The 19471-nt window shown below is 43.7% G+C and overlaps 2 protein-coding genes across 4 annotated transcripts in view; one reads left to right on the top strand and one right to left on the bottom strand.

The window, feature by feature from the left end:
* Positions 1-1503: 1503 nt before the first annotated feature.
* CCT3 (chaperonin containing TCP1 subunit 3) lies at positions 1504-17736 on the bottom strand. Its single transcript, XM_034427219.3, has 14 exons — positions 17390-17736; positions 13320-13381; positions 12638-12688; positions 12111-12173; positions 11671-11767; positions 10278-10395; positions 8022-8208; positions 7008-7157; positions 6008-6140; positions 5821-5902; positions 5450-5630; positions 4126-4371; positions 3047-3178; positions 1504-1891 (listed from the first exon to the last, which is right to left on the bottom strand). Exons 1-14 carry the CDS (start codon positions 17418-17420, stop codon positions 1787-1789), a joined length of 1638 nt encoding a protein of 545 aa, XP_034283110.1. The 5' UTR covers positions 17421-17736; the 3' UTR covers positions 1504-1786.
* TSACC (TSSK6 activating cochaperone) overlaps positions 17670-19471 on the top strand; it is a 6133-nt gene continuing 4331 nt past the window's right edge. The window contains exon 1 of one of the 3 annotated variants that reach the window (XM_034427222.3): positions 17670-17771. In XM_034427222.3, the coding sequence (XP_034283113.1) occupies positions 17735-17771 (37 nt within the window). In that variant the 5' untranslated portion in view covers positions 17670-17734. The other 2 variants (XM_034427220.2, XM_034427223.3) reach the window with 2 other exon arrangements.

The following is a 19471-nucleotide window of genomic DNA, read 5'->3' as shown; positions in this document are numbered from 1 at the left end:
GTTGCTCAACGCATTGTAAGCCGCCCTGAGTCTCCGGAGAAGGGCGGCATATAAATCAAATAAATAAAAAAAAAGCACGAGACCTTATGGCACTCTGGACAACTGGCTGTCCAATCAAAACCTCCAGCGATGGAGCAATAGTGCTTAAGACTTAAATCCCACTTCACAGTGCTTTTCGGCCCCTAAGACATTTAAGAGTCAGCCTATCTAATATTTCTGTTATCCATTCTTTAATCCACATCAGGCTTGTTGCTTGATAGTAAAGTCCCCAATTAGGTAAAACAAATATATTTGGCAGGGAAAGGCGGCGAGGATAAAATTAAAAATTGTTACAAGATGCTAGAATAAACCTCTTATTCTAGCATCTGGTAACAACTTTTAATTTTATCCTCGCCGCCTTTCCCTGCCAAATATATTTCAACATCATTTTATTCAAATCTTCAAAAAAATTCTTTCCCCAATCTAATTGGAAGGACTTGTCTGGAATAAATACAGAATTCTAGGCAAAATATTCATCTTAATAGTTGATATCCTACCAGAGAAAGCTGCAAATTTCCCCATTTCGCCAAGTCTGTCCCTATCTGTTGCTTGAGCTTATTGTAATTTTAAGGTTATCACGCCCAACAATCAAGGTCCTCATTTCACAGACCTCGGAAAGACGTAAGGCTGAGTCAACTTTCAGCCGGAGCAGCCATCACTTCCCCAGGCAAGTTTATTGCACCGATTGAGTCCATCTAGATCAGAGATCTTCAAACTTGGCAGCTTTAAGACTTGTGGACTTCAACTCCCAGAATTCTCCAGCCAGCTGCCAAGTTTGAAGATCTCTGATCTAGAGATTTAATGAAGTTTGAAGGCTCTGGATTCGATTCCTGATTTGCGTGCCTGGGAAAGAGGCACTCCAGCTTCCTCCAACCTATTCTCTTCCAGAACTGGACTACAAATCCCATCTCCCCCAGCCAAGCATGAACATTCTCTTCTGTAACAATCCAGCTTTTAAGAATATAGGTAGTCCTCGACCTATGACCACAACTGAGCTCAAACTTCCTGCTCGGGATGACGTTTTAAGTGAGTTTTGCCCCATATTCTCGCCAGAGTCGTTAAGGGAATCACCGCTAAATTAGCAACGCGGTTGTTGAGTGAATCTGGCTTCCCTGTCAACTTTGCTGGTCCCAAAAGTGGATCACGTAACTCTGGGACAGTGCGACCGTCGTAAATATGAACCAGCTGCCAAGCACCTGAATTTTCATCCCATAGCCACGGGAACGCTGCAAGGAGTGTTCAGTGTGAAAAACAGTCGTTACGTCACCCGTTTTTCAGTGCCGTTGTAACTTTGAACGGTCACTAAACGGAACTGTTGTAAGTTGAGGACTCCCAGTCAGCCAGACCAGTAACTGGCCTTTGCTGGGGGCTGCTGGGGGCTGCTCGTCGACCACCTGCCTGCCAAGCTTTGCTAAGTGTCACAGAGGAGAAAGCGACCAGAAACATTAATCTATGAGCATGAAGGGGTGTTGTTTTGTTTTATTAATAAAGCCACAAAGCAGCTACGGAGTACATTTAAATAAAGCGTGTTTCCTCGAGGGAAACATGCTAACACGCAGGGCTGCCGCCGTTCCGCCTTCCTCCTCCTCCTCTCCGTGACCTAGAACTAGAAAACCAAATCGGGTGTTTGGGCTTCAACCGTCTTTGAATCCAGAGGTTGAAGAACTGCGTCTCTTGAAATGCTGACTGGGCTCCGACTCTTCTGACTCCTCCGATCGTCCCAGGTTTGTTGCGCCAAGGAGTTGCGTTACTCCTGGGCTGCGTTTGGGGCTCCCGGCTGCTTGTTCTGATCGTCGCCTTTCTTCTTTTGGCCGGAAACGATGTCGTCGATCCGCAGCAGGAGGACAGCCGTCTGGGGGAGGGAGGGAAGGAGGCAGGTGTGGTTACATCAGAAAGAAGGCAATCATCTTCTTGTAATGATCCCATAATAATCCCTTGTGGGGGGTGGAGTCTGGGCAACTGAATGGAGCTGAGTGTTTACTGGCCGGATGCCCTTCCGGTTGCCAATGCAGAGTTACATTCAGCAGATATATCGTACTTTTTGGAGTATAAGACGCACTTCCCTCCAAGCCCCCTAAAAGAGGGTGAAAATTTGGGTGCGTCTTATACACCGAATGTAGCCCTGCCCACTTGCCGGCCCAACCTTCGGCCGTTTTTGGCCTCTACGCGTCACGTTTTCGGCCTCCACACACTGTTTTAGACCTGTTCCAAGCTGTGGGAATTGCTACAGCATGTCTCGCATTTTTGCCCATCGTGCATCGTGTTTTTGGACGGTTCCAGGACAGCGGGGCTCGGCGGTGGCGTTCCCGCCTGAAACCGCGACATGCAGAAGCCAAAAACGGGGCGTGTGGAGGCCAAAAACGTGACGCACAGAGGCGGCGATGTACTGTAGCGATCCCCGCAGCTTGGAACGGGTCTAAAACGGAGCGTTCGGAGGCCAAAAACAGGAGGCACGGTGGCGACAATGGTCTGTGGCAATGGAATAGCTGATTGGGGGCATTCCGGATCCACCCGCCAATCAGCTGCTGGTGCTGAATCAGGCTGCAATAATGTGCTGAAACTGACCAGGCTGTTTGCTGCAAGGACGCTAGCCAGATGAATACCGATGGATGCTGATAGGCAGAGGCAGAATTCCCCCCCCCTTGTTTTCCTCCCCCAAAACTAATGTGCATCTTATACTATGGAGCGTTTCATACTTCAAAAAAATACGATATATTCTCATTGTGCCCAGAGAGAGAAATATCTGCCTCTACCTAGGATCGAACTCACAGTCTCCTGATTGTGAGGTGAGAGCTCCATCTATAGGCCACTGCACTCAAGACAATAATAACTCTCCAAAATCCCTATCCCCACTTTCAATCTGTCTAGAAGGCCTTGAGGGACATGCGAGAACATCAACTTAAGCAGTCTGGGAGATTTCATCGCAATGAGGCTTCTCTGTCAAGGGTCAAGGAGGTCTTGGGCCTTCCCAGAGGACCTCCTTGGGCCACGGATGCTTTCTTCTCACCTCGACAGCTGTCTTGTAGGTCTGCAACTTGACAGAGAGGGGCTCCCAGATGCCCAAGTCCTTCATGTCGGCCAAGGCGCCAGTCTCTCCATTGACGCCCCAGGTCTGGCTGCCTTCTTGAGTGTGTTTGGCCTGTGAGCAAGAAATGGAGTTAAAACACCCCCAAACCAAGCTGCTCACCCCTCCGTGTTTCACCTCCGCCACCCGATGACTTCAAAGGGGTCACAGACACCTGCCCACCTCTTGCTCGTTGTCAGATATTTTCAGGGTGGATAAAAATCAATAATTTTTTTTTAAAAAATCAGAAAAATCAGATTTTTTTGATTTAAATCGGATTTTTTTTTATTTTTATCGAATTTATTTTAATAAAAAACTTTTGGGGTAAAAATCTATCGTAAGATAGTTTTCTATTTAAGATACATAAATAATTGAGTTTATTCAGCATGAAATGGAGCTTAGTTCTGTAGCAGGAGGCTGTATATTCTGCAACACTGGGACTACCGGTGAGTCAACAGTGGGTCAAAGGAGTAGCAGAGATGACAGTTGCTCTTTAAAAATTATGATTTAAATCGAGTTGATTTAAATCAAGCCTTTTTACTAGTGATTTAAATCATGATTTAAATCGTGATTTAAATCAACTCGATTTAAATCAAATCCACCCTGGATATTTTCCACAATTGTTTAGAAAGATAACGCGAAGTGCCGGGGAAATCAGGAGATTCGGGCAGTGCAAATGAGTATGAAGATTTATTGCAAGCTTAAGCACGCTACAAGAATCTGAGCTACTAACCGTCAAGGGAAATGAGTGGGAGATAAAGAGGCATTCAAGATGGGCTGGACTTAGATCTCTTATGGGCACGCAGGGACTCATGACTAACGACGCGTTTGACCCCTCCCTCAGCCTGGTCATCCCCTACAGATCATCTGTCTTGCCCTTCTCTTCCCCCTCTGCCATTATCCGTGCAATGGCCACACCATTCCTGTCCACCCAAGGATCACAAGGACCTTTCCAGAAAGAAAGAGCAAAGAGTGCAACGTAAAACAATTCGCACTGCTGGAGATCAGAGGCATGTTCTCACCCGCAAGGAAGTGAGGGCACGGATAGTGCTAGCACCACAGTTCTGAATGAGGGTCCTGGGAATAACTTCCAGAGCTTGAGCCACAGCACGATAGGGCCACTGTTCCACCCCGGTCATGACTTTGGACTTTTCGGTTAAGGCGTGAGCCACGGCCATCTCGGAAGCGCCACCCCCTGGCACCAGCTGAGGGTCAACGAGGACGTTGCGACAGACCTGCATGGCGTCCTGGAGGTTACGCTCCACCTCCTGCGGGAAGGAGAGAAACAGCCTGTTTAAAAGTTGAAGCCTTGAGATCAGGGGTGAAATCCAGCAAGTTCTGCAGAACTGGTAGCGGTAATTTTGAGTATTTCGGAGAACCAGCAAATACCACCTCTGGTTGGCCCCAGAGTGGGGTGGGAATGGAGATTTTACAATAACCTTCCCCCGGAGTGGGGAGGGAATAGAGATTTTCCCCGGAGTGGTGAGGAAATGGGGATTTTGCAGTATCCTTCCCTGGAGTGGGGAGGGAATGGAGATTTTGCAGTATCCTTCCCCTGGAGTGGGGTAGGAATGGAGATTTTGCAATAACCTTCTCCCTGGAGTGGGGAGGGAATGGAGATTTTGCATTAACCTTCCCCCAGGAGTGGGGAGGGAATGAGGATTTTGCAGTATCCTTCCCCTGCCACACCCACCAAGCCACACCACACCACACCCACCAAGCCATACCCACAGAACCGGTAGTAAAAAAAATTGAATTCCACTTCTGCTTGAGGTCAAAGTCAGAGAGTAATTCAGTAATACATTTTTTTTACTCTCTAAAAAATAATTTTTGTGACAAGTTCTGAATAAAAGCTCCACCCACTTCCAGTTACTCTCGGCCATCTCTGCCTCAGTAGCCAACCAAGCAGTCCAATTCTTCCAGAAACAGATCCCCACTACAGGTGGTCCTTAGTGACTGTTTCAAGTCACCCTCTCGTTTCCCACATTCACCTTCCCCACAACACTGCAAATTGTGAAACCAGTTAAAAACATTCAGGCCCACCTCTTACGGTAATGTTGCCCAACGGCTTCCTGTAGCCCTGTGAAAGGCCAGGAGGCTGCACGGCCTCCATTAATATCTCCGAACAGTGCAAGCCCTTAAAATGCTGCAAAACCTCCACTTGAACAGCAGCTCAAGTTATGAGAGACAGCTGCCACTCACAAGCAGCGCTGACTGCAAGTAAGAAAACCAATCCAAGCACGGCCATTTTCTTCAGGAGGAAAATTAAAAGCCTATGTTCGCCTGTCTCAAAAGTTATTTTCTCAGGGGTGGGTGGGGGGGGGAATGCCTGGAGGTTGTGCTCACCGCTAGAATCTCTTTGCTGGCGCCCCGGAGCAAAATGGTGCAGGCCTTGGGCTCCTTGCAGTCGGTGATAAAAGTAAAGTACTCGTCTCCAATTTTCTTCACTTCGAAGAGCTGAGCGCCGGTCCCCACATCCTCTTCGCGCAGCTCATCCGTGCGGCTGACGATACGAGCGCCACAAGCCCTGCCAGGGGAAAAAAAAAAAAGATTATTGCCCTAATGCTGAGCTGACACTGAAGGGCTGGTTTTGGGATGTCAGTAGCTGCTTTTACCCACCCTCATGTTTTCCTGCTAGTGGCAGATTCAGAGAGAAGGTTCAGATGGGCATGGAATTACTGTGGTTTAGTAAAATTTAGTGATTTAGGCATCCTCACCTTGCAATCCGGTTGTTGTCAGTTTTCCTCACCCGGCGGATTGCTGTGATGTTAGCTCTCATCAGGAAATGTTGAGCCAGGTCTAAAGGTTTTTTTTAAAAAAAATAAAAGTCTCGTTACACACCCTCCCTTCTTAACAGGGAAATAAACAGAAAGCTGCCAAGTGCCTTATCGACATGTGTTTTACCGGAGATTCCTTTCTCCGTGATGATGAGGTCAGGCTTGACTTTGATCAAATGCTCGCACATCTGCTGAACGAATTCCTCTTCCATCTGTAGGATGCGAGCGAAGTCTTCCTCGCGGGTTATTTCAATATCCGTCTGCGGGAAAGGAGGCAAATACTTCTGGGTGAGTTCACAGCTGTGAAGTATTTGATCAATATACAAATGTGTTTAAACAGTTACCATTTTTCCATCTATCTTGTGTTCCTTCTTACTGAGGTGAGTTCCAGTCCCATCTTAGGCATGAAAGCTGAATGACTTTGGGCCAATCATTAGGAGACGGTGAGTTCTACTCCCGCCTTAGACATGAAAGCCAACTGGGTGACTTTGGGCCAATCACCAGGTGAATTCTAGTCCCGCCTTAGGCATGAAAGCCAGCTGAATAACTTTTGGCCTGTCAGTCACTCAGTCCCAACACACCATACAGGGTTATTGTGGTGAAAATAGAAGTAGTACTGTCTTATAGCAGCTTTTCCATGTCGGTATCTATAGCTTTCGTAACAGTCATATTTACATAAATCCTACTTCTATATATCACTATCCTAAATTATAACCTTATTTAAGTTATAATTACATCTTCTCACAAATCAACGTCTTTCTTATAAATTTTACAATTTATAATTTATATATTATACTTTTACATCTTATACCTTAAGTGTAAATTTGTGTTTTAAATGTTGGAAAATTCAATAAACATAAAAAAAAAAAGAAGGACGGAGTATTGTTTTAAGTTGCTTATAAAAGTAGAAGTAGGCTATAAATAAAACTAAGGGTATGAGATACAGAGTACATCTATAAGTCAAGCCAAAATCTCTGAATATTCGGAGATTTTGGTTCAGGAATGAGTCCCACAAGTCTTCGTCAATATGTGGAAGGTGCTTCGAAACCCTGCTTCGCTCCCCACCTCCCTCCGTGCAAACGTTTTCTCAGTTCAGAAGAGGCGAGAAGCTTCAGCAGCTGACCGACCTGGCTCTCCCCCTTCTTGAATTCCAGCGAACAGTCCAGCAAAACGATCCGGGGGTTCTTGATGGTGCGGCGCATCCGAGAATGAGTGATATCTTTATTAATCATGACCCCAGGCAGGACACAGGAATCCTCAATAAAACCGCCAGGAATCTGAAAGCGACAAAGAGGCTATTCAGATCTCGTAGCAAGCGCCACAGGATCTCCTTCTATGGTAAACACCCCTCAGGGACACATACATGGGTAAGGACACAACCATTTATAGCAGGGGTCTCCAACCTTGGCAACTTTAAGACTTGTGGACTTCAACTCCCAGAATTCAGCAGCCAGCAAAGCAAAGCTGGCTGGGGAATTCTGGGAGTTGAATTCCACAAGTCTTAAAGTTGCCAAGGTTGGAGACCCCTGATCTATAGGCCCTTGCCTTAACAAAGGATGACCATCCAGGCTTTCCAACTGCACATGCAGTAGCTCTTTTTAAAGCTTTTTTAAGAGCACTCTTTTTAAAGAAGCAACTAAGTAAGTAACTTAGAGCACTTAAGTTCTCTCTTGAGGTTTCAGAAAGTCGTTTTTGACCGTCATTTTGAAAAAGAACCCAAGAAGAAACAGCCATTGTTTTTTTCTTCAGAAACATCTACCGGTCAAAATGTTCATTTTAGGAGAGAGCAGCTTTTTCAGAGCTCTCCTTCCTCAAAGAACTTCTCAAAACAACAACAACACGGAGCCTTCTACTGTGTTAAAATTGGGCCTTGGTCTACCAATCAAATATTCTACTATGACTTCTCCAAGTTACTAGACTTTTTCCTAACTTGCTATGTGAATCTTGCAAAGATGGAAGATCCTGGGAATCATGTCTATAAAACTGGGATTACTAAAAAAACAAAAACAAAACATGTATGTACATGTGATCTTATTTCCGCAACACAAAGGCATATCGGTGTTGATTCTCCAAATTTCTCTTTCTCCCAGGCCTTCAGAATCTCAATCCCAGCTACAGAAATCCATTTTTTTTCTTGGTACCTTTTCTACTTTAGCATACTTCTTGATGTCAATTTCCTTCCTGCCGTTCTCTTCCAACTCCACTGTTCTGACCGCATCCAGGGCAATGCTGCAGGCCAGATCCGACCAGTGGCTTATAGCCTTGGTGCTGATGGCGCTGTTGATGATTTTAAGCATGGCCTCGCGGTTGCTGACGTCAACGGCAGTGCTGCAAAAACCAAGCATGAAGCCCGTTATCCAGAAGCCCATCAGAGACTATAAGCATCTTTCCCAATAGCCAAGGACAAAGGAACTCTCCATTACATTCGCTGACCTTTCAGTTTTTAGGGTCCTTCACTTATGAGCGTAATTGAGCCCAGAATTAAGGTTGTTAAATTGTTGCAGTCATTAAATGGGTTACCACATGATACTTGATTTTATTCACTGTTTTTCTGGGAGTTAGTTAAGCGAAAGTGATGTTATTAAAACCAAATCCATTTTATCTAATGGGTGTTTTTGCTGGAAATTGGAAGTGCTGGAAACTGACAAAAAATGTCAAAAATCACAATTGGGTGACCATGAGATGTCACAGACAGCTGTAAAGGTGAGTTGGTTGACAAGCACCCAAAATGTAATCACATGATCATGGTGTCAAATTTTTCAACGTTCAATTTCCAAACATTAGGTAAAGTTAAAGGTTCCCCTCACACATACGTGCTAGTCGTTCCTGACTCTAGGAGGCGGTGCTCATCTGTTTCAAAGCTGAAGAGCCAGCGCTGTCCGAAGACGTCTCCGTGGTCATGTGGCCAGCATGACTCAACGCCAAAGGCGCACGGAATGCGGTTCCCTTCCCACCAAAGGGGGTCCCTATTTTTCTACTTGCATTTTTTACGTGCTTTCGAACTGCTAGGTTGGCAGAAGCTGGGACAAGTAACGGGAGCTCATCCTGTTACGCGGCACTAGGGATTCGAACCGCTGAACTGCCAACCTTTCGATCGACAAGCTCAGTGTCATAGCCACTGAGCCACCGCGTCCCTAGTAATTATTGCTTTATATCATTATAAATTTACATTCTTCATCTCCACCTCTTTTTTTCCCCAGCCGCTGGTAAAATAGCTTCCATGTTTGATAATAAATCTGCATCTTCTTTCTGTTTTAATTTTCAATGTCAGTCTTAGCCACCCGCATCCCTTAAAAATTACAATTAAAAAATTAGAAAATTTAAAAAATTAATTAAAAGAATTAAAAATTACAATAGCACTGAGCAAAGGGATCTACGAGTGCTTGAAGTTACAGTCACTGCAGCACCCTCATAATCATATGATAACGATCTGGATTCTTGGCAACCCAATTCACACCTACGACAGCTTGTCAAGCTTTGTGTGATTGCCATTTGCAATCTTCCCTGTAGGTTTCCTCAGAAGGTCAATGGGGTAGGGAAGGTGCAAGCCATTTCCCTTCTCCAGTGTGCTGGCCCCTCTCTCCTCCGTGTACTCTAACAAAGTCCCAATGACCCAAGCTTTCTTTCCTTGGCCCAGCACACTGCTTTGGTGCACTTTTTGCTCTGTTTGCTTAGCAACCTCACCTGGGAGCGGACACAGCCATCTTTATTTATTTCATAGCAAAATACAGCATATTTCCCAGAAATAACATATGTGTATCAAAATATAAACCACCACAGCAGACTTTTTGGCTAAGATCAAGTGTACAGCAGTCGTTGAGCAAGGAGATCACATGGGCACCTCATTTAACAACGGTAATGGAAAGGCGCTATTATGGTTTTAAGTTGATGACTATCTGTATGATGCATGGTAAATATAGGTAGTCCTCGACTTATGACCCCAATTGAGCCCAAAATGAGACATCTGTTAAGCGAGTGTTGCTCCATTTTAGGATCTTTCTTGCCACAGTTGTTAATTGAATCACTGCGATTGTCAAGGTAACACGGTTGTTAAGTGAATCTGGCTTCCCCATTGACTTTGTCAGGTCACAAAATGTGATCGCCTGACCCCGGGACACTGCAACTGTCATAAATGTGAGACAGTTGCCAAATGTCTGAATTTTGATCACGTGACAATGGGGCCACTGCAACAGTCGTGTGAAAAATGGTCGTAAGTCCCTTTTTTCAGTGATGTTGTAACTTTGAATTGTCGCTAAATGAACTGTTGTAAGTCGAGGACTACCTATAGTCACAATACGTCAACACAAGCCACTTTCTCCCTACCGCTGCTCCTTCAAATGCTCAGAAATGCACCCCCAATTTCTCTGCATCCCCCATGTTTCCTCCCTTCTGCTCACCTGATTTTTTTCAGAGCGCTGATCATGTCATCCAGGGCCTTCCGGTAGGCGCTGATGATTACCGTGGGGTGCATCTGCTGCTCTAGGAAATGTTCTGCCACCGACAACATTTCTCCAGCTAAGGGGGAAGAAGAGATCGTGACCACCGTGCCATTTATTTGAAGCCACAGGTGAACAGAAGCACTCCTGCAGTCTTTCTCGAGCTTGACTATGTTCACATGTCTTAAAGTGGCCCATCCTTAAACCTTTTCCACACCCCAATGACAATATCCATACTAATAACACTTCAGAATTCCAGACTCCAACAGAAGAGCCTTGGTGGCGCAGCAGACTAAAGTGCTGTTAAATAGCACCAGCTGCCTGCAATTATTGCAAGTTCGAATGTCACCAGGCTCAAGGTTGACCTAGCCTTCCATCCTTTCGAGGTAGGTAAAATGAGGACCCGGATTGTGGGGGCAATAAACTGACTTTGTATAAAAAAGAACACCGCTTAGGGGGACCCCGAAAGCCCTACTAAGCAGGTATATACAAAAGTATGAAGGCTATTGCTTAATGCATTGTAAGCCACCCTGAATCTCCGGAGAAGGGCGGCATATAAATTGAACCAATAAATAAATAAGATGTATTTAGTATTGTGAATTGGTTATGGGAACATATGCAAAGTTGTTAGTGCCTTGCAGAGCCTTTAGGATGCTATATATCACATGCTTACTTATCTACCTACCATGTTTCTCCAAAAATAAGACCGTCTTATAGTTTTTTTGAACCCTGAAATAAGCACTTAGCCTTATTGCCATGCACTCAAAAGCCCGATTAGGTTTATTATCAGATGATGTCTTATTTTGGGGGAAACAGAATATCAGATGACCTACCAGTGGGATGGAGGCACTCAACAAAGTTTTGATAGAGAACAACTGCACTGCAGGGAGTTAGCAGGTAATTATCCTTTCTTAATTTTGCCAGTTCCAAGTATATTAAAAGGATTGGGTTTTTCCATTTATATTTCATTATATATTTCATTTCTATATTCTATTTTCCATTCAGGAGCTCAAAATGGCTTCCATGGCGTTTTCTCTTTTTTAAAAAAAAAAAAAAAATGCTGGGCTGAGAAAGTGTGACTGGCCCACAAGCACACAGTGGCTGGAGGTGGGGTGAGGGAAAACTAGTATTTAGGGATGCCAAACAGCAACTTAATATAATTAACTTTTGAGACACCCCACTGGAAAGCAAGTGGATTTTACTCACTTGTCATGCCGAGATCTCCCCTTTAGGTCTTTTAACGGTACTAAATATATCTCAATAAATTGACCTTATATGGCCTTACACAACACCCAAAATATCTCTTGCGATCAAAGGTACTTGCATATTTCTTATCCACAATCACACATCCTACCGAGAATAATCACAGATGTGGTCCCATCGCCCACTTCTTCATCCTGAGTACGGCTGATTTCTATCATGGATTTGGCAGCTGGATGCTGTACTTGAATCTGCAAGGAAGGAGAGATGCAAACAGTTAACATTCTGGAGGCAATGTTTCTCAACCTTGGGCACTCTCAGAAATTCCCCAGCCTGCAACAGAGTGGAGTGCAAGGCAAATGAGAGAAACAGTGTCTGGAGTTTACAACTTGTGTTTCACACATATTTCTGCGTCTAGAAAATATAATCATTTTAGCCATTCAAGAAAAATGAACTTCTGGGACACCTTGGCAACATGAAATTCTGACACACACACACACACCCGCCATCTTTAGCTAAGATATTGGAAAACTACATTTCAAATTATGCCTACCATGTGGACAAGCATCGGATGTTGCTACTAAAGTGACTTACTTCTCTAAGAATAGCATTGCCATCGTTTGTCATGACGATTCCACCCATTGGGTCCAACAGCATCTGCATGGGAGATTCAGAGGAAAACTCTTGTTAGTATCCACCAAATGCAACACAAGTTTATGCAAGTTATCTCTTGTGAATTTCAGGTGGTCTTGACTTACAACCATTCGTTGAGCTAGCATTAAAAATTACAACAGCACTGAACAAAATAATATGGCTGGTCCTCACACCGTTGCAGCATCCCCACAGTCACATGATCAAAATTTGGGCAAATGCATTTACTATGGTGGCAACATCCCGGGATCATGTGATTGTCATTTGCAAGCTTCCTCTCTGACAAGCAAAGGCAATGGGGGAAGCCAGGTTTGCTTAACAACTGTGTGAAATCCTTAACTGCAGTGTTTCACTTAACAACCACTGCAAAAAAGGTTGTAAAATCAGGCATGGCTCACTTAACTGTCCTGCTTAGCAATGGAAATTCTGGTCTGAGTACCTGTAAATGAAGCAAAAAAAATAATCCTCACCTTCATCATTGCCCTTGGTCCTAGGCAGGTTCTAATAATATCAGCAATAGTCTAAGAGGAGGAGAGTATAATAAATTATGTTTATTCAACAGTGAACTTGCAAACTACCCTCTGTTTGAGTGTCTGTACAATGGTTAGAAAAGTTAAGGCATTTTATAAAAGCTGAATCTCTATCTGAAAAAAAGGTTAACTTTCCCTCAAAATAATTTGCCTTTAAAGTAAGATGAATCACAAAATAAATTTCAGACTTTGTTTTGCACCCAGAACAGCTGTTGTTCTTGAGATTCTATCAAACTTTAATTTGGCTGAAACAAAATCCAGAGGGATCCTGGAAACATTTTACAAGCAGAGCAATTGAAATTTCATAATTACAACTGTGTTATATATAACCTACTGAGCAACTGAATTTCTTATGGTGAGATCAGGGCAAAACCCATTGACATTCACAATAAATGCTACAAACATACTTTCAAAAGTACACAATTTTTAAAAAAAATTAAAGAGCCTCTCCCTAAACTTCTCTGTTGACAAATGTAGCTTTTTTGTTTTGCCAAGCTCACTGCTACATCTATTATACCAGAATATCCAAGATTTAGACCAGGATTTCCCCATACTCTGTGGAACCTTGATGGTAAATGAACACACTCTATTTCTCTCCCATACATTTTCCTGGAATCCATACCTTAGCAGCATTAATATTCCCAGCCTGGACTTTTCTTCCAGACTCACGTTTTGTGTTTTGACCTAAGATGAAAAAGAGAAAAGGAAAATAGCCTCATGCTCAAATACTCAAATTACTGTATCTCATTCTGGAAGGCCATCATTTAGAAGCTGCAATTACCCAACATACTAAATTGGCTTAGCTTTTATTCTGATTATTTTGGGGGTGGCTTAACCTTGTGGGTCATCCCTGCTACTGGCTGGTTTAGGGTTCCTGTGTTGCAAAGCCAGAAAACCTAACCATATTCAATGCATGTACAGGTAGCCCTCAACTTACAGCCATTCATTTAGTGACCGTTGGAAGTTACAATGGCACTGAAAAAAGCAACTAATGACCATTTTTCACACTTCCAACTAATTGCAGCATCCCCCAAATAATACATGATCAAAATTCAGATGCCTGCCCACTGTTTCATATTTATGACAATTGCAGTGTCCTGTCATGTAAACACCTTTTGTGACTTTTGATAAGTAAAATCAATGGGGAGATATTCACTTAACCATATTACTAATTTAATAACTTCAGTGATTCACTTAACAACTGTGGCAAGAAAGGTTGTAAAATGGGGCAAACATCACTTAACAATTGTCTCACTTAGCACAGAAATTTTGGGCTCAATTGTGGTCGTAAATCGAGGACTACCTGCATTCCTTTTACTTATTCAGTAAAAACATTCAATTAAATAATTGTCTCCAGGCTGCAGCTTTACAGATTAAAATTTCAGGACACTTTGGGAAGGGACTCACAGTTGTCCCTTTACAATTTACACCTTGCTTAAGGCTCATTTCCCAAGCCTTACTCTTATTGTTCTTCCCTTTTAGTACTTCAAGTCTCTTCTGCTGGTGGGACACCCCGTATTTCTTCATCCCTTATAGCCAAGTCTATGGTTCCTCTGCATCCCAATAATTTCCAGAGGATTGGTTATGAAACTCTAAGACTCTCAAGAGTTATTGGTTGAGATGGGCAGCTATGGAAATTTGATTGCCTGGCTGAATAAAGTGAAAATAAAATCACTTCCAGTAAAATTAACAAGTGGATGTGTTCACACAATCTGCACCCCTTGGTTCATGAAGAGAGGAAGGGCAAGAGCCTGTTGACTTGTCATGTTGACTGACGAGCCAACCCCACTGAAAGAGTTCACCAAGTAGACCCAGAAAATGGATTACTTCAGGAATAAGGTGACGGTGAGCCTCACATTTTCACAAACACCGATCCCAAAGAATCTTCCTTCTGGCAACCGGGCGTGGATTTATTCTCCACAGAGCCCAAGGATATGACAAGAAGCAACAGGTGGAAGCTTTATAGAAAGAGATCCAAACTCAAAATAAAAAGGAATTTCCTAACTAGGAGAGCTATTAAGCATTGGAATACAGATAGTGGTAGCCCTTGACTTACAACCACAACTGAGGCCAAAATTTATGTTATTCGGTTGTTAAATGAATTTTGCCCCCTTTTACAACCGCCCTGGACTCAGTTAGTATGTGAATCACTGCAGTTGTTAAGTTAGTTAACATGGTTGTTAAGTGAATCTCCCTTCCCCATTGACTTGGCTTGTGAAAGGTCAGAAAACATGACCCTCAGACACTGCAACCGTCATAACTATGGGTCAATTGCCAAGCATCTGAATTTTAACCATGGGGATATTGTAATAGTTGTTAAGGGTGAAAAACAGTCACAAGTCAGTGCCGTTATAACTTTGAACAGTCACTAAATGAACTGTTGTAACTTGAGGACTACCTCTGGAGTGCTTCATTACTGGAGGTTTTCAAGTAAATGTTGGGACAATCATTGGGATGGTTTGAGGATTCCTGCCTGGGCAGGGGATGGACTAGAAGACCTCTAAGACTGTTGAGACCAGTCCAATAGAAGCTTCATACCCGGCCCTGGTCAGTCATTTATAGGCAGTCCTCAACTTACGACCACAATCGAGCCCAAATTTCTGTGGCTAAATGAGACCGTTGTTAAATGATTTTGGTCCCATTTTACATTTCTTGCTATTGTTAAGCAAATCACTGCATCTGTTAAATGATTCACATAGAATCTGGCTTCCTCATTTACTTTGCTTGTCAGAAAGTCGCAAAAGAGGATCATGTGACCCTGGGACACTGCAACCATCATAAATATGAACCAATTGTCAAGCATCCGAATTTTGACCGCATGACCAGGGGATGCTGCAACAGTCATAAGTGTGAAAAATGGTGCAAAGTGACTTTTTTCAGCACCGGTGTAACTTCATCAAAGTGAACAGTCACTAAATGAACTGTTGTAAGATGAGGACTACCTCTAGTCCTCGGTTTACAACAGTTCACTTAGTGACCGTTCAAAGTTACCGCGGCCCTGAAAAAAAGGGACTAATGACTATGTTTCACACTTACGACCTCTGTAGCATTCCCCACAATCATGTGATCAGAATTCAGATGCTTGGGTCACGCTTTATGACCATCATCACCTTTTGCGACCTTCGGACCAGGCAAACTCAATGGGGAAGCCAGATTAGATTAGAATAGGATTTAGAATAGAATATGGAATGGAATGGAATGGAATAGAATAGGATTTAAATAGAATAGGATTTAGAATGAAATGAAATGAAATGAAATGAATAGAATAGAATAAATATGGAATGGAATGGAATAGAATAGAAAATAATAGAATACAAGAATAGAAAATAATAGAATACAAGAATAGAATAGAATAGAATAGAATAGAATAGAATAGAATAGAATAGAATAGAATAGAATAGAATAGAATTAGAATTAGAATTAGAATTAAAATAGAATTAGGACAGGACAGGACAGAACAGAACAACAGAACATAGTAGAATAGAATTCTTTATTGGCCAAGTGTGATTGGACACACAAGGAATTTGTCTTTGGTGCATATGCTCTCGGTGTACATAAAAGAAAGGATACCTAGAATAGAGTAGAATAGAGTAGAATATGGAATGGAATGGAACAGAATAGGATTTAGAATAGAATAGGATATAGAATGGAACAGAATGGAATAGAATAGAATAGGATTTAAAATAGAATAGGATTTAGAATGAATAGAATAGGATTTAGGATATAGAATAGAATAAATATGGAATGGAATGGAATGGAATAGAATAGAAAATAATAGAAGAATAGAATAGAATAGAATAAAAGAATAGAATAGAATAGGAATAGAGAATATAGTAGAATATAGAATTAGAATAGAATTAGAATAGGACAGGACAGAACAGAACAACAGAACATAATAGAACAGAATTCTTTACTGGCCAAGTGTGATTGGACACACAAGGAATTTGTCTTTGGTGCACATGCTCTCAGTGTACATAAAAGAAAAATAAAGTACACTCATCAAGAATTATAAGATACAACACTTAGTGACAGTCAAGGTTTACTAATAAGCTTATCATTAATAATAATCATGTTAAGATAGTATTAATAATACTAACAAGTTCGTTATTCACACTTAACAACCGCCTTACTAACTTTATCAGGCCGCAGCGATCCGCTTGAACCACCGTGGCAAGAAAGGAGGTTAAAAATGCGGGCAAGATTCAACTTTGTGGCAAGTGCCTCGGCTTAGCAACCGCTGCGGTCGTAAATCGAGGACTACCCGCATCGAATTCCCCCCCCCTTTTTTTCGGTATTTTTTTTTTCCTCTCACACCTTTTCACAATGTCGACGCCCCTCTCTAAGCCCATAACTACCTGTGTCCCTTAAGAATGAGGCTAGAGTCGATTTCTGTCGGGGGTTTTTTTGGAGGGGGGTCGGGGGTCCCCCCAAAAAACAAAGCTGAGGTATTTGGGGAGGGGGCTGCCTCGTGGGGGGGGGACGACTTTCTGAGGAAATTGAGCGGAGACTGAGGGAAAATGGATTTTCCCAGCATGCAATTGGAGCGAAGGGCGCACATGAGGGGCGAAGGGACCCCCCCAAAAAATAGGATATTCTGAGGGAAAAGTTGAGGGGAAAGATATGAGGGGGTCACTCGGGGAGGGGTCTCTTCTCTGCCTCACCCTCCCCAGCCCACTCCCCCCTCAGACTCACTGAGAACGAGGACGGGGCGCTGGCCCAGCATCTTCCCGGCGAGGCGAGGCAGAAGCCGGCGAGGAACCTTCTGGAGGCGGACAAAAAAAAAAGAGCTCGGAGGGCGGGGGAAAAACGCCGTTTCACCGCGCTCAGACAACCTATCTTGCCTGTCGAGGCGGCTCCTCCAATCCGCAACGCCGCTGCCTTCAAGGGCGGCCAATGAAGGCGCGCCTGCTTTAGCGGAAACTCCGCCCCCCTCCCCCTCGATGACAGCAAGGTGCGTTGAGAGGACAAACGGATTATCCTCCGCCTTTTAAAGCAAAGCATGCTTGGGCAGGGCGCCGCGGGAGGAAGGTCGCACGCATGCGCAGGTCCCCGCCCGGCTGCGCCTGCGCACGAGGTTAGAGCCGTCCGCGCGGGAGGGTGTGGAACGTTGGAAAGGCAAAAGGGGAGGCAAGCGCGCGTGCGCACAAGCGGTCGTCAGCGGTTAGGTGGATGAGGCCTTCTCGGCGGCCGTTGCAGTTCCTGCCGCGCTTCGTCTCCGGGCGGCCGCACCCGAGAGGCGAGTTTGGGGAGGGAGGCCTCTGCCTCGCCTAAACCCAGACACGTGTGTCTTTCGCCTCAAGGAACATCGTGGGAATTACGGTCTGGACGACGAGCCGAGTAACAGCGGCCCGGCCCCGCCCTTCATGCAATGAGGCATGACGGGAATTGTAGTCCGCTCTCTAATTCTGACACGTGCTCTATGGTTACAAGTGCAGAATGGGGAATCTGCACACTGAAATCAGCTGATTAATTTTATGTTTCTTTTTTCTAGGGATTACAGGCTCCTAAAAAGGGAATTTTACTGCATGTGCAATTTACCATGTCAGTTTCAACATTCTAATACCTAATAGTAACAGAGTTGAAAGGGATCTTTGGAGGTCATTTAGTCCAACCCAGGAGACCTGTACTAGGGATTCGAACTGCCAATCTTTCTGTTTGACAAGCTCAGTGTCTTAGCCACTGAACCAAAGGTGCTTTTGTTCGAGAGGCAACCGGACTTTCTGGTTTTTCTTTGAAGACGTTTCACTTCTCATCCAAGGAGCTTCTTCATACTCTGATACATACAACTCTTAATACAGTGTTTCTCAACTTTAGCAACTTTTAAAGATTGTGGACTTCGACTCCCAGAATTCCCCAGACAGCCGTACAATTCCAGCTAGTCCTCAAGTTACATCGGCACTGAAAAAAAGGGTCTTTATGACCATTTTTCACACTTAGAACCATTGCAGCTTCCCCGTGGTCATGTGATCAAAATTCGGACGCTTAGCAACTGGCTCATATTTATGACCGTTGCAGTGTCCCAGGGGTCATATGATCCCCTTTTTGCGATCTTCTGTCAAGCAAAGTCAATGGGGAAACCGGATTCACGTAACAACCATGTGACTAATTTAAGAACTACAGTGATTCACTTAACAACTGGTTGTAAAATAGGGCAAAATTCACTTAGTCATTTAGCAACATAAATTTTGGACTCAATTGTGGTAGCAAGTTGAGGACTACCTGTATTGCCCATTTGTTTCTCCCTCCCTCCCTCTCGAGATCAAAGGCAGAACACGCAAGGTGCTAAGCCGAAGCTGATGTATTTGACACTTGGTGTGGTTATCTATTGTTTCTCAACTTTTGACAGTGTTAAGATATGTGGACTTCCAACTCCCAGAATTGTCAAAAACTTTGTCAAAGTTAAGAAACTGAGTTAATCTGAGGTTTAATATGTTCAACTGATCCAGAGAGTTGGGTTAATTCAGTAAATGTTAATTTAAACACGGGTAAACCTATCATAGAGGGATGCAGGGGCTCAGTGGCTAAGACGCTGAGCTTGTTGATCGAAAGGTCGGCAGTTCAGTGGTTCGAATCCCTACCATTCTGGACCAATGGTTGTCAAATCTCTTCTAAAAAAAACCTTCCAGTGTTGGGAGTACCCACAACTTCTTGGAGGCAACCTGTTCCACTGATTAATTGTTCCTGACAGTGAGAACAGTCAATAAATGGAACGGCTGGACTTCGGAAGTTGTGGATGCTCCCATCACTGGAGAGCCACTTACCTGAAATGCTATA

The sequence above is a fragment of the Pantherophis guttatus genome, chromosome 18 (assembly GCF_059756535.1).
Source record: "Pantherophis guttatus breed Tessera chromosome 18, ASM5975653v1, whole genome shotgun sequence".
Lineage (NCBI taxonomy): Eukaryota > Metazoa > Chordata > Lepidosauria > Squamata > Colubridae > Pantherophis > Pantherophis guttatus.
This window is presented reverse-complemented; position numbering and strand designations above follow the sequence as displayed.